The sequence below is a fragment of the Daphnia pulex genome, chromosome 8, assembly GCF_021134715.1.
Source record: "Daphnia pulex isolate KAP4 chromosome 8, ASM2113471v1".
In the NCBI taxonomy this organism is placed as follows: Eukaryota; Metazoa; Arthropoda; class Branchiopoda; order Diplostraca; family Daphniidae; genus Daphnia; species Daphnia pulex.
In genome coordinates this window covers 9,376,148-9,398,993 of record NC_060024.1, presented here as the reverse complement: position 1 = coordinate 9,398,993, position 22,846 = coordinate 9,376,148, and the positions used below count along the sequence as shown (strand labels likewise).

Sequence of the window (22,846 nt, the reverse complement as noted above, 5' to 3'; positions counted from 1 at the left end):
GGGCGTGGGGGGATCATTGATTCTCCAACGACCCGACAAAATGATAACGGCCAGAACCTTTTCCCTGTCTATATATCCAGATGGGATATATATATATTTTTTTGTCTTTCTTCTTCTTCTTCTTTCTTGCCTCGTTCTCTTCTTTTTCCTACGCAGCAGCAGCAGCAGCAGCACTGATGTGTTTCTACCCATCTACTGTCTTTCTCCAAATCAATATTGACACACATTTATCTCCTTTCACGTTCTATTCTCTTCTCTCTCTCGTCCTTTTTCCTCTTTTGGGAAAATGAAAATAAAAAAATTGGATTGATTTTAAGTGCGACTTTGGGCCTCTATAAGATTCTCTTTTCTCCTCTCTCCATAGGCGTAGGTGTCGTGTCATTATATAAAGCCCGGGAAATTTGATGAGCGTGTTCCGTGCGCCCCAACAAGAACTTTTACTTCTTTTCTTTTTGACTTGGGCCGAAAAAAAGTTTTGCTTTTTCTCGACTGCTTAGAGAAAAGAAAAAAAGTTATATATCGCGTCGATAATAGACTTTGTGTCGACCCTTCTTCTTCTTCTTCTTTTCTTTTCTATCTCCCGGCCTGCGACAATAAGACCATCGTGTGAATCTTTCTTAACTTCTTTTTTGCTGGTCGAAAGAGATTCTTTTTATCGATTAGTATAAAGAAGAAGCTTGAAAAAGAAAAAGAAAAAAAGATTTTTGCGCTATGCTTGTGCTTTTTTAGACGAATACACACACTCCCGATTTGCCGGTTGAAGCAATTAGGTCGCAGTCACGCGCATTCGATCATAGCATCACATCCCCCCCCCCCTTCTCCTTTTTCCAACTCTATTTTTTTGTTTTTATTTCCTCCCTTCCCGGACCGGTGGCTGCGCGATCGTGTGACCTTCTCTATCTACAAGGTACCGTGTATAACTATCACAAAAACCGCCGTCGTTTGCGGGACTCGCGGCCAAAAGTACTAGGACGGGAAAGAGAGAGAGAGAGAAGGACGTCAAAGATGGGAGAGTCAAATAAGGGAGCTCGGGGAAACTATATATCTGGATATTAAGGACGCTAATGATCGTGAGTAATGCGAATACAACTACTAACCTCCTCCTCCGCGCGTTCGTGATCTCTTCTCTCTCTTCCCATTCTTTTTTCTTCCTTTCTTTCTTCTTCTTTCTTTAATTATGACTTCATTCGCCTGGCAACTCGGCGGGAAATTTAAGCTTCTTTAGTTGTTTCGTTTTTCTTTCTCTCTTTCTCAGACCGCGGATATATAATATCCCGGAGACCGAAATGGACTTGATTACACCATCGTCTCGCTGCAACATTCCCCCATTCTTCCCTTTTTCTTCTTCTTCTTCTTCTTTTTCCCCACTCACCACCCAACAGTTAAAAGAGTTCCATGACCTATCCGACCGTCATAATGGTCGAATTATTCGGCGACACGTTCGGTATAAACAAAAAGGGCCGGCCATTATTATATCGGCTCCACCAATCATCGCCGGCCCCCGCTCTCTACTAGATATCTCTACCAACACCCACCCAATCAAAATAATAGACTCAACCTCAACTCCACCGTTATATATGTAACAATCATCACGCCATCGCAAATAACAAATGCAATTTTTTCAGGGGTTATTTCAAGCTTCAAAAAGAGTTGAACAAACAGCCAGCGGGGGGTGAGAGAGACTCCAACACATCTCTATACGCCCGTGTGTACATTTGTAAAATAAGAGATGTGCGATAATGTGCCACCGCCGAGTCCCTGGCATCCAACAAAGAGGCGACTGAGAACGACGCGTGTTTTCTTGACAGCGGGCGGGAAAAAGACGTCGTCGACACCGTCGCGTCCGTCGTTGACGTTCTCTCCCATTTTCTCCAAACGTGAAAGAGAGAGAGAGACGGGCGCGGGATGAGGCGGCCCTGGCTTGGTTGGTCGTCGTCGGGTGTGTGTGTGTGCACACTGCGTATTGATTTTGTTAGAGTCCCTCTTGGCCGTCCCTCTCTTCTGCTGCTGCTGCTCCTAGAGAGAGAGAGAGAGTAGTATTACAGCTGCCGCTTATGCTCTGGCTCATTCTACATACTTTAAAGGGCGGATATATAGTCGTCGCTGCACGCAGCACAGCAGCGTCTCTCTCCCGTTTTTTCTTTTCTTTTTCAATCCGCCATTGTTCCACGAATAAGAGGCGAAGACCATCCAGCTAGGATCTTGTGCACTGGAGAGAGAGGGAGAGAGACTTGAAGATGAGCGATTTTCTAACGTACAGAAATGGTGGAACTTATTTCCTCGACGAGTCGCATCCAAATCTATAAGAAGGCAAATGTACATATTAAAAAAAGACGAGAGAAAGAAAGAAAGAAATGATTTTTTTCTAAATCCCTCTAGGGGTGGTTGTGTGTGTGTAGGTGGAGAGAGAGAGAGAGAGTAGAGTTTCTATTCTTTATTTTGGATATATTCAGTTTTGGGATGCTGTAATCCCTCTCTCTCTCTCTCGTTTTTTTCTTCTTCTTCTTCTTTTTTTGTCATTTATTTACTTTGGTTGAGGAGATCTTGGGGATCTTGGAATTGGTTATCGAATGTCCCCGGTTGGAATCTCTCGAGATTCTTCAGTTTCTTGTTGCCGGCAGATAATGCCGGAAATCGTTTTTTTCTTTTTTTTTTTCGACTGGATTGACGTGGCCCACACCCTCCCACGCACCGATGATGTCGCAATAAATCAGCTCTATAAGAATAAGGACCTTTAACCCCCTCTCCACATATTCCTTTAATTATTTAAGTTCCCCAGCAAGAAAAAAAAAATGCGATGGTGAGAAGAGTCTTATCATCTTCGGCATGATGTGGCACAAATTTCCTCTCCTTTTTTTGATCATATTTAAACAAGAGATTGGGCGTCTCGCTCTTTATTATTCCCCGGCCCCGGTCTTTGCATTCACGCATTATGCAATTCCATAAAGTCTACACATTAAATAAAGCCTCTTTGCATCAGATATCTTTCTCAGCGTAAAAATAAGGACATTCACCTATTCAAAACCCAGAACAAAAAACACCCGCCCGCCCTACACACACACACACGAATTTAGAAGCTCTCCTTATAAATCCGCCGGATAGGCCAATAGACACAACTGAGTAAAAAGAGGAGAGGGGAAAGTATATATCCGGGCAAACATACAAGACGGAATGGGGGGAAAAAAAGGAGAGAGAGAGAAGCCTGTTGATTCTTTTATAATGCGAGGATGAGAAGAAGAAGAAGAGTCGGAGAAATAGAGAAAGAAAACTTTTTGTGTCTCGGCAGCTTTTGGCCACACCAGCAGCAGCAGCAGCCACATCCAGCGCGGAGTCGACGCGCGGGGTTGCGCAATCTTTTGCGCAGACGTCGAAGGCAGGAAATTTTCGGTTTTCCCTATGTGTTGTCGTCTCCCTCCTTCTTCGATGTGTATTTGCCACCACCCCAGAGGAAACTACCACCCGCCGACGTCGCCGTGTGACCGGTGGCATATCTAGAAAAGGCAAAAGCTCGTGGCATATAGCGCGCGCAGTTTCTTCTTCCACACACTGCTGTGCGTGCGTGCGTGAACGACACACGAACGTCTCCTAGTCGAAAAGGAGCCCCAGAGTCCCAGCCCCAAAAAGGGGAATCCCGCTCGGCCAGCACACCAGAGTTCCTCCTCAGTCGTCCTAGCGCCACTGTTTCGACGAGCTGCAATCCCGTTGCACTCCCTCCTTCTCTCTCTCTCTATTTCTCTCTATTTCTCTCTATTTCTCTCTTTCAGCTTTTTCCCCTCTCTTTGACGTTCGTCTTTTCTCCACTCTACTCCTGGACACACACACACGCCGGAATCTTTCAATCATTCTCCTTTTGATTGCCAAGAGCGGAGAAGAAGAAAGAAGAAAAACTTCTTGTTTTTGGGGGACGGTTTTGGGGTCTCTTTTTTCGGTTGATTCGCGATCCTGTGTGGGTTTTGCCTTGTGCCTTGGCTCTCTTCCTCTACTTCCTCTCTCGTCTCCGATCGGTTCCAGCGCCATTGGCTTCCGACGGGTGTGTTTCGGCCCAAGGCAACGACACGAAAAATCAATCAGACTATCGACTCTCTCTTTCTCTCGTCTCTCTCTATCTACTCGGGGAAGAGAAAACAAGAAAAAGTTCGTCATCTTCCCAGAAAACTTTTTTGAAAAAGAAAAAGAAAAAATTGATCAAAGTGCGTCTGCATCGTTTCAGTGAAAACTCGATTCTTATTTGGTCGGCTTCTTCTTTCCAATTTGCGTTTTGGGTCAATCGGTGCGTCAGTTTGTGCTTCTTCTCTGCTGCTCGTCCGTTTCCAGAAACTTTTGACACGACGAGAAAAAAAAACCCAAAGAAAAAGAATTGACAATTCCTGTTCTTTTGGGCGTTAGGTAAGCTCCATCACACAGCTCATGTCCAGCGTGAATATTATATACATCTAGAAACTATGTAAGGCTCTTATAATTCCCGTCGTGTGTCATGCATTTAAGCTTGTTAAATTCCTTTTCGCCTAGTTTTTTTTTTCTTTTTTCTTTATCGATTTCGAATATTTTGATTCACGGCGACACGCGCGCATCATCGCATAAGACGCTCTCGCAATTGTATTAGACGTCAAAACCGATTGATGGGCCTCTCACAATTTTGCCTTTTCCCCCGCATCTCTCCCGCTGGCTGTATAATAGCGCATATACTGCTCGGGGCGGATAGCATTTTATTTCTCCCATCACATTCCATCTATTTTTCAGATCTTTTTTCTCGTGTCTGTGTGTGGGAGGAAAGGGAAGAAAAAAAAAGGACGACAGGGACCCCCCCCCCAAAAAAGAAAAGAAAGTCGATGGAGAAATGACGAAAAGACGACGAGAGTCTCAAGTGGATGAAGCTTTTATCTCTTTTCCTGTTTCTTCGTCAAGTAGATATGTGTGTATATATATATTCTCCCCTTTCTGCGTTTCTTCCCTTTTATAAGGATTCATTTTTTGGTTTCATCCGCTTCGACCAGAGTGGCACTGTCTTTTTTAAATACGTGAGAGACGACATTTTTTTGTGTGTGTGTCGCATTATCCGTCCTTTGTTTCCTATACCTCATGCCTGCAAGGCTCCCAAGTGTTATTTTCAGTTGTATTCCGCTTTGATTGGATGCGATACAACAGCCATCCATCAATCGCCATTTTTTTCTCAGTTTTTTTTATTTTTAAACAAATAAAATGAAATTAAAAACAAAAAAAAAAGGGTCGGACGGACTTTCCGGTACGCGGGACACGTCCACTAAAGCGACTTTGAACGATGGCGCAATGCAAAGAAGCTCAAAGCGTAAAAAAGAAGGGGAAAAAGTTTCTTCTTCTTCCTCTTCTTGCTCTTCAGTTTGACCCTATTTGTTAACTCTCGTGACTCTCGTGGGCCCATTCAAACGAAATTTCTCTCTTTTTTTTCTTTCAAAACGGCCGCGTTACCTCCCTGCCCACCCCCTGAGGGTCCCAACGTAATTTGATAGCGCAATAGATGTATACGGAGAGAGTCCCATAGTATATATAGTATATGTGTGTATACGCCATAACAGTCCTCGTCCGTCTCTCGTACTCTATATATACTAATCGCTTTCCCTCACGGCATTTGAATGAACGCCAATCCCGCCCCGCGATTCCTCGGTCTACTAAATCGTGGCGTGACTAAATCGTGTAGCAATAGCGTGTCCTCTTGTTTTCGTGTGAATCGCTGACGTCACAACATGTAACATGTAGAGTTGAAACTGTGTATAGCTATAAAAGGACCCAGTTCTTTTATTTTTATTTTTGATTTGATAGACTATTACATGTGTGTCGTATTGAGACATTTTCTTCTTCCACCATTTTGACCGATGATGTATAGTGTACACGCCAAACAAAAGGGAAGTATAGAAGATTTGGATTTTGTGTGTGTCGCTCAGACCGGCGGATTTTTGAGCCCCTCGGTCTTTTTCAAGAGGGATGAGGCTATTATATGTTAGGAAGGAGCAGGAAGGAGCCGAGTGCTGCTCCTGAAAGAAGATGGGGGGGGGGGGGTTCCAAAAAAAGAAGAAGGAATCAAGAGCTCCTTCATATTCAAAAAAGAAAAGAGATGTAGATCCTCTCGACGTCGCCATCGACGACGTACTCTACGGGTATATACGTAGAGTCTTTTCCAACCCCTCACGCGACCCCTTGACAGTTGCTCCGGAGATATTCTCTTCTCTTGGCCGAAGGAGAGATTAGGCATCTTTGCTGCTCTCTCTTCAATTCTATATATCCTATAGCTGTGCACTATCCCTCTCGAGAAGGATTTCCCTCCTATACCAAATAATATAAGAGTCTATTCTTCGGCTGCTCATGGTGAATTGATTAAAGCATATATGCATATAGACATTAGAGCTTTTTGATAGCCTGAAATAAGTCTAAAGAGAGAGATGATACGGATGATGTATTTCTAGATGATTATAAATCCCGTTGTTTTTGGTTTTGTGGGGGTTAAGATTTCCCATCCGAGTCTTCTTGTGTGTCTTATAACTAAAGCTCCTGGGAAATCAGGAGCCAATGATTTAATCGCTATAATGCAAGTCCTTTGCTGCTGACCCCCATTGCCTTTCAAATATCGTCCAATTGAAATTCAACAAAGTTCCATTAGACTAGCGCTGGAGCTATGCACACTAAGCCTATATTCAAGCGTCGACGTAAACGAACGTGTGGAAGTACACAGTGTGTACTACACACACATCGAGACAAAGTAGAGACTGACGTGCGTCAGAATAGCGCAGACATTACATGATGGATTGTCTTGGACTGCCGTCATTTCCATAATCACCCGATTTTCGTGGAATTTGGCTTTTTTTATGATTATTAATAGAATACAAAGGAGAATGGCAAAAGATGATTTATGCATCGATAGTTTAGTATCGATTTTTTTACACCACGTCTTCAAGTGTCGTCTGCTATTCTCATCATTTCGTTTCATTAGTTTTTACGAAAATGAGACGATGTTTAAGAATAGATTCGTGTCGAAAGATTTTTCAAAGTGAAAAGATAAAGAATGACAACAATTTCAGCAACAGGTAAATGGCTGTTTGATATAAATTGTTGCTACAACTTTTTTACGTCCAACCCATCGTAATATCTTATCCATGTGCTCTTGGAATTTTTCTGACCGTAAATTGTTGACAATGTAAGAACTGAAAACCGAGGAAATTGTAGATTATTGTCAACTTACCTTTTTTGAGAAATCCATCGTCGACAAAACACCTGTTTCATCTAATAGTTGGGCACAGTTTGAATCTTGGTCCATCAAGTCCATCGTATCTAACCATTGGGGAGGGTTTCCAGTGTGCAGATTGGATTCACAAGTTAGATCATGATGATTAAAAGTACGGGGAGTGTAATGTGTAACTTCCAAAGAATTGGATTGGCATTGATCCATGTTGGTTAACAAGACAGGGTGTTCGACATCAATCCAACCAGAAAAACCCTTTGTTCCCTGGCCTTCCTCTGGCTTTCAACAGCAAAGGGAATAATGTTCGCATATTACATAGTCTAGCCTCTTAGTTATCATGCTAATGATGTGTATGTTTTCCCGTTTCCTGTCTGACAGTCACTCGCTAGATGACGTGACATTTTCATGGTTGTCTCTCCATTTTTTTGTTTATCCCCGTCTCTTTTATTTCTCGTCGTTTTTCCGTTCGAGTTTTGAGAGCCAGCGACGGCTTGTATCCTTTAAAGTTTCTCAGCCATCTGTGAACGATCATTATCACCGCGTTATCATCCATCCCAGAGCACACACAACCCCAACTCCTTATTGTGACACAAGAGTGTCGTCTCTACGGCTCTTTATGCATATAAATTATATCCACATCTAGACGAGAGGAAGCGAATCGATCACGGTCCGCTTCACACAGGGCAATTCTTTATTGCCGTAGTTATTTATTTATTCGGGCTAACTGTGTGCACCACGTCGTCCCCCTCCCCTTTTTTCGGCACGTAATGGCCGCGATCGACTGACACATTGAGAAATGGGCTCCTCCCAACATAAACCGTTTGCCAGAAATTTCATTCTCCTCTCGAAACTAAAATCACTTTCATTTTTTTGTTCAGTCCGCGGGAAATAAATCCAAATTTAAATCTCCAAAAAGTTTTCCGAGAAGCTTTCTGCTTTCCCCGAGCTATAGCCAGAAGGAATCCTTAGAGTCGGCGTGGATGTATAAACGGCGGCGCAGTGCTGCATTATATAAGAGGCTATCCGATTTTGAGGTCCCCAAAGTTCCTAATGACGTCTAAGCTGCTTTACATTCGTCGAGTGTGCATATATCATACATGGATTGGGACCGGCAGCAGCACTAGCACTAGCCCAGCTCACACACACGCAACAGGGTTCCCTCTTGATGATGGTTAATGCTGACCCACGGACTCTCTTCTCTCTCTTGATGCGCCATTGTCTCTTGGGGGTCGTCGGAATATTCTGAACCAGAAAAGAGAGAAAAAGATTTTTCGTGGATGGGAGCGATGCGGGAGTTTATGGACTGTGCACAGTGGCGGTAGGAGCTAGAGTAGTAATGTCGCTGCCGCTAATCTGCTCCTTGATTGGCAACCACTGATGTGGAAAGAGGATCAGAGTAAAGACGGCGGGACCCAACCGACGAGAAGGAAAAGAGCCACACACACACACACACGAGTGGATGGGCCAAGAAGTATATAGAAGAGACTTTGGAGAGAGAGAGAGAGACAGTCGAAGAAGAGAGAGAACCTTCTCGTTATAACGAGAAAGGCAAGAGCAATAGCACACAGCGAGAGCGGTTTAATTAGGTCTCTGGTGAGGCAAATCTCTCTTGGGTAACTCTGGGCGAGGACCTTATACGTACCAGAAAACGAGGATTTATTTTCATATCAAAGTGCTACATCAGCTCGGCGGATCTACCACCCACACACACGAAAAAGGCGAGACGAACGGTGGGGGTTTTTTATTTTCTTCTTTAAAAAAAAAAAAAAAAAAGATGTAGACAGAGCCCAACCAAAAGACATAGCAATCAGCGGCTGCTGGCTGAGGAGGAGCTGAGTGAGCGACAGAAAGGAGAGAGATATCTCGAGAGATAAGAGAGACAGGATTTTCGTTTGAAGTTGAAGGAGGAACGACGAAACAACACCCGAGCCTTTTTCCTCACATAATTGCGAAACTATCATCAGCGCCGTCACGACTTTTCTTTTCTTTTCTTGACGTCTCACAAATAATAAGGCAACCAAAGGGATACTATCAACTATGTAAGGATCTTATGCACGCAAATTGCGTCTCTGGAAAATTCCACGACAGCAAACGAAAATCGTTCCGCCCAACGGTTTTTGATCAAAAGTTTTCCACGTCGAGTTTTACTTTTTTTTTAGTTGAAAATTCACTTTATAAGAAAAAGCTCCTAACCAACTACCAGGCCCTGCTCTCTCTCTCTCGATCGATCGATGAAATTCATCGCCTACATGGATGTATGTGTAGACCCTCTTTCTCCCCTCTGGGAAATGAGGAAACGTCGAAATGAATCTTTGATTTAGAAATGCCAGTGAACGTTTCCGTGAAACAGTTTTGAGAATCCCAAACTGCCAGACCACTCGGCCCGCCGTTTCTTGTAATGAATCCGCTTATGTGATGTGCGTGTGCACAGTCCCCGGCGTGTAGATTTTCAATAGATTTCCTTCCTCTCTCTCTCCGCAATGAAACGCAGGAGCTACGTCGAACTATTCTCGAGTAGGTAGCCGTAGGTAGCGAAATAGGATCTCAGCTTGATTCCTCGTTTAGTATGTCGTGCAGAAAGCGAATAAATACCGACCGAAAATAGTCTTAGAAGTGTGCTCACGCTTCGTTCGACGCCCACTTTATTATTTTTTGGTTGTTTCTTATTTCGCCAGCACGAGAGAGAGCTCGCCAATTGAGCTCAGATGGACCGTGAAAGTGGAAAAAAAGGAGGTTGGAGAACTAATGAGTATACGGCAGGCAACTCGAGAGTGTCAAGATCCTTTTTTTTCTGTTTTTTTTGGGAGGCGTCTGGGGGTGAGTGTTGTTCACTTGACCGACAAGGCCGGGGAAATTGGGAGATCTGTACACTAGAAAAGGGGCCTTCAATTGCTGGTCCCTCTTCAACACACTCCGTTTCCGGAGGGGGGGATCGAGGATGACTTGGCGAGTCTTTCCGTTCACACCAGAGTACCCGTGTAAAGTCCGCCCCGAGAAACTTGATTGAGTTGTCAATCCCAAGGAGCGCGCAACCCCGCAGTTTTCACGCTGCTCCCATTTCCAGAGGACACTATATACGCGCACACATCGACTCCTGGGGAGATCGAAATCGATTTCGACCCTCCCCTGGTTTTTCTTTTGTAGAAAGCAAAAAAGGGAGAGAAATGAAACATATATCGAGTTCCATCCGGTCCTCGTCGCCAACTGGAAACGCAGGCGGAGCGTGAAAAGTGGCGCATCGACGACGACGGCCGACAACTCGATTTCTTTTCTATTTATTTTATTTTATCTTTTTTGAGCGAGAGAGAGAGAGAGATAAATATAAGCTCACGTCTATTTGTTGCTGTCTCGATGGCGGCTGGGCCGAGTAGTGTGTGTCGACGATGGCCATAAAATAAAATAAAAAAAGGGACGCCGGACTTGAAGAAGAAAAATAAGAGTGGACGCACTTGACGACCGACACGTTACATATATATGGGCCACCCTTCTTATTTTTTCTTTTTTTTTTATACAAAGTGCACAGCCATCAAAGAATATTAGGCATTTGGCCGTGACGAGTGGCGACTTTTGACATTTCTCCAAGCTCTTAGTATTATCATGATTGTCGGTTATTTGATACATGCTTTTTTTTCATATTTGTTGGTTTTTTCCTCTGTCCACTCGTATCATGTCGACTAATCGGTAAAAATGTTTCTTTTCTTTCTTTTCTCTCTTTTGTGTATAGATGAACCGTCCTATTCAAGTGAAACCAGCAGACAGCGACAACAGAGGAGGTAAGTTGTCAACGCCTTTGGCATAACATTATTGGCGTCACCTGCGTCGTCCATATCGCGTGATAGTCATCAACCGAAATGAGTCGGACGTCATAATATAGTGCCTCCTCCCCCTCCTCTCCTTCCGCTCTCTCATTTTTTTTTATGTGTGTGTAACACACAAGAGTAGTGGTATTCTCTTATTTCTGTCCCATATAGTATTCTCCATTTCTCGTTCGCTCATCGATCACGCTCTTTTTTTCTTTCTCTCTTTTGTCCCTCCTCTTCGTCCGGGAACCCCACAACGCCCTTATATGCCTCTTGTTTTTGTGTGTGTCGCCTTTTTTTTCTTTTAACATGTACGGAAGAGAGAAAGAAGGAAAGGAGAGAGAGAGAGTAATAGGAATAAAGTGAGCGTGATGCCAGCCAGCCAGCCAGCGTATGTCGCACGCGCATCTATTAAAGTAAATGCTCCTCCCGCTGCGCTAGCAACTACTACCCTACGTTGTAGGGCGCGTGTATGGATCTCTTTGGTGACGTCGAGATGAATCGATCCTCCGCGACTGACTAACGTGAAAGGAAACGGAAAAGACATTTCTTCTTTCGGCCATCTAAAAAAACAAATTATTTGTCTCTTTTCGGCGCGAATATTTAAAAAAGAAAAAGAAAAAACAGCAAATGACGTAGGGGAATACATCATTCAAAGTTGATGGAAAGTTCTTTCCCCCCTTGTATATCTCTCCGCCGGCGCTGTGCATTGCAATCGATGAGAGAGTTTATTATTACAAGAGGAATAATAAAAAAAAGCCCGGCACACGACGCGATAGATATTGCAAACAATGGCAGCGCATTATCTCCCCCGGGGGTCTCGGATGTACAGTGGGTACCTAAAGTATCCGTACGGCTGAGAGGAGCAGTACGGAAAACGCGTTTTTCAAAACGCTCCCATAAATTGAATTCTCGTTGGAATGCAATAAAATTTTTTTGTAAGGTTAAGATTAGGGTGGGGTTTCATCTGATTTTTTTTGGGAATTTTTCAACAACGCGATATGTGGTTTTTATCGCGTTGCGAAAGTATCCGTACGGCCGAGAGGCCTAGTAGGGAAATGGGCTTACTTTGGAGGCCTCTTATTCGGTAAATAAGTAACATTAAAGGGTGGGAAAGTTCTTAAAAAAAAGAGCTGCATTAGCCTTATATGTGATCATAAGATCACATTTTTTAAGTTTCATTTATAGTAATGAAATCAAAAATGAAAACACGAATTATAAGTTTTCCGTTTTCTTCCCCTCGATTCCCCATCACCAGTGTTGCCATATAAAAAGATATTTACCCTTTCTCTTTCTCCCTCTTCCGTCCAAGGGAAGAAAGAGATTTTGGGATATGGCAACACTGGTGATGGGGAATCGAGGGGAAGAAAACGGAAAACTTATAATTCGTGTTTTCATTTTTGATTTCATTACTATAAATGAAACTTAAAAAATGTGATCTTATGACCACATATAGAGCTAATGCAGCTCTTTTTTTTAAGAACTTTCCCACCCTTTAATGTTACTTATTTACCGAATAAGAGGCCTCCAAAGTAAGCCCATTTCCCTACTAGGCCTCTCGGCCGTACGGATACTTTCGCAACGCGATAAAAACCACATATCGCGTTGTTGAAAAATTCCCAAAAAAAATCAGATGAAACCCCACCCTAATCTTAACCTTACAAAAAAATTTTATTGCATTCCAACGAGAATTCAATTTATGGGAGCGTTTTAAAAAACGCGTTTTCCGTACTGCTCCTCTCAGCCGTACGGATACTTTAGGTACCCACTGTATGTATACCATCCAGCAGCCTTGCGGCTGATGGAATATATCTACTACTACACACACACACACAAGACGCTCTTATATATATATACGGACGGCTTATATTTGCGAGGGAGAGTCTATCCAAAATGTATGTGCTCACAATATGCTGCCGCTCAATCAATCTCTCTCGGCAATATATTGCCCAGATCTGCTGCTGCTGCTGCTGCTGCCCAGCGCTGACTTGTGTTTCTCCCCTCCCCCATCATCACAGACAACAATAACATCCAGCATCCCCGAGAGGGGTGTTGGCCGGCAACGCGCTAACAAACTCGCCATTGTGTTATATTACTAACAACGCTGGATGTGAACAGTATAGGAGAGTAGTAGTAGTAGTAATAGTGCGGGGGCTATACGTGCATTATATATACAGTGTTGGCTGTTGTTTTGAAAAAAAGAAGAGGCTGCTGCTAGAACTGGCGGAGTAAATTCAGAGAGAGAGAGAGCGCAGGAAGATGCGGAGGATGCATACTAATGATTTTGGCACGTTGCCCAGAGGATTTTGACAACGACGTCGGGAGAGCCAACTCCTCCGGCAGATGAGAGTATGTAGCGCTCGATGGGCAGGGGGTCCACGTCGTGGGGTGGATAGGGATATTGTATTGTGGGTGTGGATGGGGGGAAACAGAAAATTTGCCTATTGGCAGTTGGTCAAACTCGAATCAACTCTCTCTTATCCCCGGCGCTAACTCTGACAGTGGAAACCAGTCCGGTTGGGTTCGTCCGTCATATCAGCCACCGACTCTCTTTGGTTGGCGATTTTTGTTGGAGGGTTTTTTTGACTGATCATCGAGTCTAACTGTAATTGCTTTTCTTCATCTTTTGGTCCCCTATAATATCTTTTTTTATTCTATGTGTCGTGGGTGTACAGCTTCCGGTCTCTATACACACACACACACGTCCCATCTTTTTTCCTCTTTTCTTTGATCAACATTCTCTTGATATTGCCATCGTCTCTCTTTCCCCTTTTGGCGTTTCTATATGTGTGTGTGTGTGTACATCCGGGGCCTGTTCAATATATCTAGATTGATAGGATCCTAGCTCCTAGCTTCTTCTTCTTTGCTCCGGTTGCTCGGGGCGGTGCGTCTGTTCGTCATCTCGGACGAATTAATAATATCGAGCAATAACTTTTTCTCTCTCTCTCTACTCTCTTGAACTCCTACACGTATATGACTCTCGAGTGATGAGTTTTCTCGGGGTGTCTCTTCTCCTTTTCCTTTTCATTTCGCTCTTTCGGAATGAAAGGAAGAGGAGAAATAAAAAGAAGAGAGAGAGAGAGACGTGTAGTAGCTGCAATAAGCAGAGGAAGCCCCTAGAGGCAAATATCAGCCGCTTGAAAACTTTTGATCAGATCTCTAGCAAAAGAAGCGAGTCGAAGGAGCAGCAGCAGCAGCAATCTCGATCAAAAACGAAATGGTCTAGCTGGCCGTTGGTGCGCGAAATCTAATATGATATGATTTGCCGATCTCTCGGCTTGGAAAACGAAAGAAAGAAAAAAAAATGAGATTTGAAAGCAAAAGAGCGGAAGAAAACGAATAGAAGTAGCGGGGGAGGAGCGATACCAGAGAGTTTTCTCTGTATAGGTTATATAGCCTATACTGCTGGTCACTGGCTTGTTTTCCCGTGGCCGATTTTCTCATTCTACCAGAGCTTAAGTCCTCCTGGACACGGGGATAGTGTTGCGATATTATATAGCCCCGGATATACAGACGGAGTAGGAGCACAAGAGGCCAGGGGTTTGGGGAGGAAATCAAATAGGAATGCGTACATATAAGATGGGCGGAGCTATCGCAGAAAAATGTATCAATAACCAGAGAGAGAAGGCAGCAGCCAAGGCCTATCAATTAAGGTTATTAATGTTTACGAGACGATTGATGAAGCGAAAGGAGGGATTCAATAACGATGAGAGCCGAGTTTCCCGTTTCTCGTTCCGAGGAGAAAGGTTCACGTACAGAAAAAAAGCAAAGGGCCAGCTCCCGACCTCCCAAACAAAATACGTCTGGAGCGAGAGATCCTATCCCGTCCCTGTTTTCTGAGCCAGGCTGCGTGTATATTAACGATCCGAGGATTTGGTTCCATTCATCGAATGCATAGATATACATGATCGAAAAAAAGGAAGAAGAAGAAGAAGAGCAGGATCAGTTCTAAACGTATATAACATATCCTCCATCTTCAGCCGCCGATTCCTTGTGTGTATTTGCAGTAGTTTCATTTTCTTTTTCTTTTTTTTTCCCCCTTTTTCTTCCTGGAGACGCCCAGGGAGTCTTAACACGCCTGAAAGATCCTCCTTTTTTTCTCTCTACTTTACTGTGTATGGGGTTGGGGGCTGGAGCCTATTGTGCGAGACCGGGATTGTCAACGAGCCCCTTTTTCTCGTCTCTCCCAACATTTCGTGACTATCCCCTTCTTTTTTATTTTCTTTGATTTTGTTGTACTTTCTTTTTCCCCTCCCTCAATCCTGGGAATCTTCTACTTACACCCACACACACAAGCAGTTATCCCTTTGATTTTTTCTGACTGCAGTAGAGCGTCTCGACGCCGTACTCTGCGAACTCTTTCAGCTTCATTAAGAAATTCCGACGCTCTCTGTGTGTCTTGCCTATCTGTTTGTATCATGTCTAAATAATTTCTCTAAATTCTCCCGATTTGTTGTCTTCTTTTGCAGAGGATCGTAAGCTTTTCGTGGGTATGCTCAGCAAGCAGCAGACGGACGAAGACGTCAGACAATTGTTTCTACCATACGGCACCATCGAGGAATGCACTATTCTTCGCGGACCAGACGGACAGAGTAAAGGTAACAAACACCCGCCTCCAATTTTCATTTTCCATCTGATCCTCTGCTGTGTAGTATATCCAGACTATTTCCTTATTCATTGTGTTTTCCTTATATTCTCCCCCCTATTTTTATTTTATTATTTTTTTTTTCGTTCGTTTCCGACGACGCCCATAAATTCGGCGGCTGTGAATTGCCGACGACGGCTTCGTGCATTTATTTATATAACGCCTCTAGGTCTATAAATCGAGATCGTAAATCAACAGAGCAGGTGCCGAATTCAATATTCCAGCCCGCCCGCCCGTCTTCCGTCTCCTCGGAGACTTAACCCACAAAAATGGGCTCGTGTTGTTGATCAAGACGTCGGCGGGCGGCCGCCCCCCTCCTACTATTTTCTCCTTTCCCATTTCCCTCGCATCAAATCAAGAGTGCCGAGTGCAATAAGCTCTGTTAGACGGAGCTGTCGTAGCAATATGCCACCGGGTTTTATATTATATATATCTATAGATAGATAGATAGAGTGTGTGTACACACACATAGACTATAATCGGACGGAACGACGCCCCAGGTGGCTGTTGCGTTAACAACATTTTCTTTTTCCTCTTGCGACCTGCCAACGGCGCAGGAAACAAATGTTTTTCCAAAGTGGGTTTCTAGACGCTCTTTATCATTCTTGCACACTGTGCCATCTAGAAGAAGAAGAAGATCGGCTGTACATTAGTATTTATTCTGGACATGCGTCTTAAAAGACTTGTGTAAACAAACAGAGCCGAGACGCCCTGACCTTAACGCAAATTGAGTTAGAGTTAGAGGCGCTAGCCGGCCCCAGATCCAATCATATTCCGAAAGGAAGAAGATGGAAAACAAACAATGTGGAGATATAAGAAAAGAAAAAGAAAAAAGCAACAAATAAATACGGAGAATGTCGCAATTCTCCCGTCCCGAAAACTGTTGAGCTGGTCGACCTCCCCTCGAGAGAGAGAAAGAGAAAGACGGGCGCTAGAATCTATAGAATGGTGGAGGGGTCTGGTCCGATATAAATAAAGTGGTTTTCTTTGTTGTTGTCGTCGGTAGTAGTAGTTTGTTGCCCAAGAGAGTCTCCGGTGGTGGTGGTGAGGCGACACACACACACACACACAACAAGTGAACTCGTTATTGTCTCCTATAAAAGCGCAATACATTGGGCCTTGGAGAACGGCAGCCGCAGCAGCAGCCACCGCCCTCTCCAATCATCTTCTTCTTTCTTTTCTTTTCTTTTCTTGTTTACAAGGACAAACAGCCTGGACGTGCGGCAAATCGCGTCGGCATTCTTATCTCTGCCGACACAGACGAAAGAAAAACAACCGCACGACCTCCCAAAAGCAACTGCTCCGGGAATTATTGATGAAGGCCCCCCACAGATGTGAAGGCTGACTTGACTTGACGTATCGTCAATCAGACTCCCATTCAAACTGAGTTTCCACTGGGTTCGAGTCCCGAGGTCAAAAAACGTCAATTTATCCCCCTAAAAGTTAATACGATTCATTTGCACGACTTGTGGCACTATGGAGATTTTTTCCCCCCCAATTCAAAAAACAAGAGCGGGAAATTTTGAAATGAAATAGGGCGCCGTTGCCGAGACGACGAGATTCGATTCAATCACGAATGAATAACTGTTAGACATCTCAGATACACATAATATGCGATTAGATCAGATTACAGTTTACAGAATAGTCTATCGCTGTGTATTAGTCCAAGATGAGAGAACTCTACTCTACTCTCTCTCTCTCGCTCTTGCTCGCTCTGTTGCCGCTTTTGATTAAGAAGGAAGAAGACGGGAGGAGAGAGAGAGAGAGATCCGGAGCCCTTGCGGCTCATTTCCGGAGGGATCTCCAAGTCACGCCGTCTCTCCATTCTCCACCCGACGCCGGCGTCACCCAGTGAACAACTCGATTCGGGTTTATTTTCTTATTTTTCTTTTCTTCACTCCCGGCTAGTGTATTATGGTGGTGCTGTTGTCTATTTCATATGCGTGATATGCGCTCTGATGTAGAGCCAATGGACGCCTCGGGCGCTTGAGCGTCTCTTTGCTATTCTTCGCTTCCGCTTGCGTATTCAGCACAAAGGCACAACTGCTCTTCCCAACAGGCTCCTTCGCTCATCGCGCCCAAGGCGCTCTAATACACTGGAGGAGTCTCTCTCTCTCTTAGCTCTCGCTTCTTCTTCTTCTACAGTATATCGGCTTAATGTATACAACACCAACAGCTGATTTAAGATACACACACACGCGCATCAACCGGTTTCCCCTCTACGTGTATGTATAGATCTATGAAAAGGTCTCTCTGGTACGCTGGGCGGTTAGAGGGTGACATTCTCTCCTCTCTCTCTCCACCTTGATGGGGGAGCTGCTGCACTTGTAACTCAATCTGGGCCGTTGATTAAACTCCGCACAGCGCAGTTGGATTCGTTTTGATAGGAGGGGCGACTGTCGACGTGGCGGGCTGCACGAGACGGCGAATAAGGGAGATCCTGTAACGAACTTGACAGTTTGACAGGAGCACAACCGTCCAATAGCAATCGTCCATCTCCCATTTATAAATCCCAGTGCCGCTCTGACTGTGCGCTGGATAGTTCCCCCTTCACAAATAAAAGTAGCCGGATGCTTTTGGGAGAATCGAAACGTCGGATTTCACGGGGGCGAGACGGATGGATGGATGGATGGGCTGAGGAGGATTCTTTCTCCCTCTCAATTCCACAAGTGTCGAATGCCACGCAAGAGTGATCTGCGGAGAAGCCGACAGAGTAGAGAAAGAAAAGAAAAAGAAAAAAAAAACCCATTTCCAATGAAACAATGTGCGCTGTGTGTGGGCGTCCAGAGTGAGAGTGAGAGAGAGAGATTGGATTCGATTAAGTTCAATTGACGTATCTGTGTCTTGTTATTGCCCAATTGGGTTGAACGGGGAAATGCTCCACCACATTGCAACACGGAATAAGAATCAAAAGCAATCGCTCTCCGCCGCTCCATCTTCTATAGTAGATGTAAGCGAAAATGTATTTCTCATGCGGATCCAAATCGACAAGAATACAGGATCGGACTTTTTCCTTCAGCAGCTTTTCAGACCTGTGCATATATTTATTTTTCATCCCGCCCACTCTTTGCTCGATCCTTTCACGTCTGTGGGGACGAGGAACAGAACCTAAAAGCTTCCAGTTCATCTCCAGTGTCATGGAGAGAAGGGAAAAAAAACCTTTAGTTCGCTTCTTTTATGCCATCACGGAACAGACGGAAATAAGAGTAACAGGCTCTCTCTCAGATGGGGGAGGAGGATAGAAGAAGGAGAGTAGTATGTTGCATGCCATCAATATACACGGAATCGGCTTCCTTGGCTCCTGGCTCCTCTTTTTTCTTCTCTTGCCCTGCTTATTCTTTTGAACACACAACGTCGCCGATCCAATATCCCCCCATTTTTCTTCATTCAATTATCCCCTGTCGCTTCGGGGAGGGTTGGGGCCGTTGTCAACCTGATTTATATCATCGAGTTATAACGCAAGTTCTTATAGACTTCTCTCTCTCTCTCTCTCTCTCTTCTCGATGGGTAGAAAAGAAGGTCACCGACGCCCCGGCTCGAGACTAAAGAGATCTAGCGAATATTATAAGCTGATATCGCATACTAAAATGCGATTGTTGCCATGACGTCCTTCTTCTTCTTGTTCTTTTTTTTCCCCCCACTGCATACATTATTTAAAGTGCTGTATTAGTGCAATGTACTGAAAGAACATTCTCTCTCGTTTAACTGTCGGATCTTGTATTCATTCTTTTCTTTTTTGTTTTTTGTCTTTATTGTTCGCTTTGGAAATAGGTTGCGCATTCGTCAAGTTCAGTACTCACGCCGAAGCCCAGACGGCCATCAACAGTTTGCACGGGAGCCAGACAATGCCCGTGAGTATATCTTCCACGCATTTAGACATTTAAAACGTCGATCAAAACAACAAACAAACCAACAAAAACACACACACACATTCGCGTTCATATTTAAAAAGAACACGAAGGTATAAGAGTTTCTCGTGAAAATTTCGGTTGGTGGAGGTCACTATGGGGGAGAAGGGTTTTTACTATATTTTTTAAGCTCCCGCAGTTTTCGTCGTCATATAAAAATTAAGACATGAACCGCTCTTGGTGATGGTGCTGGACGGGAGTAAAGTCTAAAAAAAGGGGAATTGGGCGGGCGCGCGTGTAGAAACTGAGGTACGCAGAGAAGCTGAAGAAATGCCATGACGTTATACAGGCCGGGTTCTCTTTCTCTCCTTATCGGCGAGGTTACTATGGTAACCTTTCATGGGGCGCCGGATCCGATCTAATTAAGCGTTTTTAATTAGTTTCCAACGGAGCGCGCAGCATCTGTTTACTGAAATCTAATCATCTCGACCCGATTCGCTCTCTCTCTCCCCTGCCCGCCACCACCACCACCACCACCCACTCTCTCTCTCTATTTCTCTCCTTGTCTTGTTGCAACCCTCTGGGAGATGACAATCGTACGCGCCTGGGATACGTTACCCGAGCAACACTTCAGACGTTACCCTGGCAGCATCTCAGTAAAGGTTCTCTCTCTCTCTCTCTATCCGGTATATATAATCTCTTTTGTGAAATTCAATAACTTTCCGTAATAAGTACATACTAGTATAGTATATAGACAGTGATGCCTTATATCCCTAGCTTCTTTTTTTTCTCTCCCTTTCTCTCCCCCCTCCACCCACCCCACTGCCTACTAGTGTATATTATAGTTACGCGGTATTATGTGTCTGTCGTATAAGGCCACTGTGCTATTCTCTGGATGGTCTATTTCATTAGTTGCGCTAAAACCGTGTATAGACTAGAGAGGCTTCTTCTTCCTCCTCCCAACGGGCGAAACACCCGCCCAACCACGACCCGAGACTCTTGTCATCTGGAAATAGAATACCCCCCGCCCTTAGTATTTTCGCATAATAGACAATGTTTTATTTTTCTTATTCAAGTAAAAAATGATGGACAAATCTAAAAATTTGATTATGTCTAGTGAGATGGGAGGGAGTGATATCTTTTTTTTTTTGTTGAAAACTTTTGTGATGTGTATTACGTTTCAAAAGAATTAATATTTATTTGGTTTTCTCTGGATCAAAGTTGGGAGAAGAAGAAGTAGACTAGGAGACACTGGAGACACACCCTGCCTATTTCCTTCATATGGCATTATTCAACTTTAGATTTGAATATTTCATAGAGCTCTTTCTCTTTATTTATCTTTCTTTTCTTCCTCTTTCTTGTCGTGAGAGAGGGAGAGACGGAGAGTTATGGATTTTGATTTGTCCACGAAATCAGGAGCAAAAGGGAAATCTACTAGACATACATTGCGAGCAGCATCAGCGAAACGCCCCAACAAAGTTAAATATTTCAAAAGGAAAAAAGAGAAATTGAGTTGAGGATTCATGAGTTTGCATGGGAGCAGCAACCCAGCAGAGTCTTCCTCCCTCCCCCTTCTGTCTTTCTATTTCATTATTTGACATTGGGGGATATTTGCATACGAAATTTTTGATTTTTTGGGTTGCCCCGTCAGGATTCCACATCTTCGGCACAACGCCCTTTTTAGGAACGAAGAATGTCTCTTATTATATAAGGGAGTCGACCAATCATCTTATATAACAAGAGCAGACACAGTTAATAATCGAACTTGAAGATTTCCACCCTCGCCATTTCTCGGGGGTTTTTCCAATGTGTGTGTCTCTCTCCCTTTTTTTTTGAGAGAACTAACTACGCAGTTTAGCGCCGACCAACCAACGATTACGTCTTGAGCTTACACGTGAAAGGGAGAAGAGGTGGAGGGGGGGGTGGGTTGGTTTTCCATGTACAAGGGGCGTCGCGTGCTGCTGCTGCTTTATTCGAGAGTAGATGTGTTTTGTACTCGTCTCGCTTTTGTGTGTGTGTGTGTGTGTGTGTGTGTGTATGGCGTCGGAATTTATGTGACGCCGAGTGTCTAGTTATAAATCATTCGGAGCTGGGCTGGCGGGGCTGGCGAGCTGGCAGCGGATAATCATCTCGCCCCTTTAGCTCACGCTCAGTTTGCCAAGGGGGGGTTATATTCCAGTTGCTCAGCTCCGCCATCCGTCCGTGTCGACTCCCGAAAACTCCAATCCACCCGCCTCTCTCTCTCTCCCTTGGTAACATACGCTGGAGCTTAATATCAGATACACACACACACACACACAACCGACAATTGGTTCAATCGCTCTTTCCTTTTCAGAGCCTTTGAGGCTTCCTTCCTTCCTTCCTTTCTACTTAGACTTTCTCTCGGATAATACGCCCCCATCCGCCCACCTCCTTTCCCCCATTTTTATTTTTAAAAAAAGGAGGGAAAAAATATAAGATATTTTTTCTTGGTTATTTTCATATTTTCGCCTCTTTTTTTTCTCTTTCTTCTGATAATAACGACGGGTCGATGCAGTTCAAGTTTTCTGTTTATAACGAACACCGTTTCTATATATTTTTCTCCCCCCCCCCTTCTTCCCGTCTTATATTCCCGTGCGGAATATTATGGGAGAGTCGATCGATCGATACATCCATACGCAAGAGTCTATATAGGCCAGACATCTCTTTCTATGTGGCATTTACCTTTTTTCTTCTCTTTTCCCCTATTGGTTGGCTGGCCAAGAAGAAGAAGAAGCGAAAGCTTTCAACGTTGGCCGCTCTAGAGCGCGATGAAGCTAATTACTCTACGTGCGGATCGTCTTTCCGCTCCGTTGCTTTCTTCTCTTTTTCCTTCCTTTTCTTTCTCTTGGCTATAGGCTTGCCTTTCATAATACATCCAGCCCCGTCCAATTGATTGCCGGGCACTGAGTTTTCGGTGCTCACACAAGCCCTACTACCCTCCATTCCAGTCCCCAGTCCGCCATAGGCTGTCATTAGTTTGATTTGACATTCACAGTCCGTGGGGTCGAGGTTCTTTTCTTTTTACATTTTTACCTTTTTTCTTTGTCCGGCCTTTTTTTAGTCGTGCCCCGTTAAGATTGGGTGATTGACAGCCTCACCCACATCGAGCATTTTTTCTTTTTGCTTTCTATTTTCGTTGCGTCTCCTAATTGAGCTGACGGCAGCAGCCGAAAAGGGAAATTCCTTGACGAGCATGACGAACCCGTCGGATCTTGTAAACTGATTAAAGGCAAAAGGGGGGCCATTTTCTCGCCTTGTCTTGGGCTTGCCTGTCGGCGGTCTCCCGCGACCCTGTCCGCTTTTTTTTTTCTCGGAAACTATT

General features: G+C 44.2%; 1 protein-coding gene and 1 long non-coding RNA gene across 14 annotated transcripts in view; one reads left to right on the top strand and one right to left on the bottom strand.

Moving 5' to 3' along the window:
• LOC124200804 (CUGBP Elav-like family member 3-B) overlaps positions 1-22,846 on the top strand; it is a 64,676-nt gene that overhangs the window by 31,027 nt on the left and 10,803 nt on the right. For all 13 annotated transcript variants that reach the window (XM_046597118.1, XM_046597112.1, XM_046597117.1 and 10 more), the window contains exons 3-5: positions 10,935-10,983; positions 15,480-15,608; positions 19,427-19,506. In XM_046597118.1, coding sequence (XP_046453074.1) covers positions 10,935-10,983; positions 15,480-15,608; positions 19,427-19,506 — 258 coding nt within the window. The remainder of the gene's footprint in view (positions 1-10,934; positions 10,984-15,479; positions 15,609-19,426; positions 19,507-22,846) is intronic.
• Positions 1,560-10,401, bottom strand: LOC124200807. Its single transcript, XR_006877394.1, has 3 exons — positions 9,834-10,401; positions 2,078-2,300; positions 1,560-2,013 (listed from the first exon to the last, which is right to left on the bottom strand). It is a non-coding gene; the product is annotated as an uncharacterized LOC124200807 (long non-coding RNA).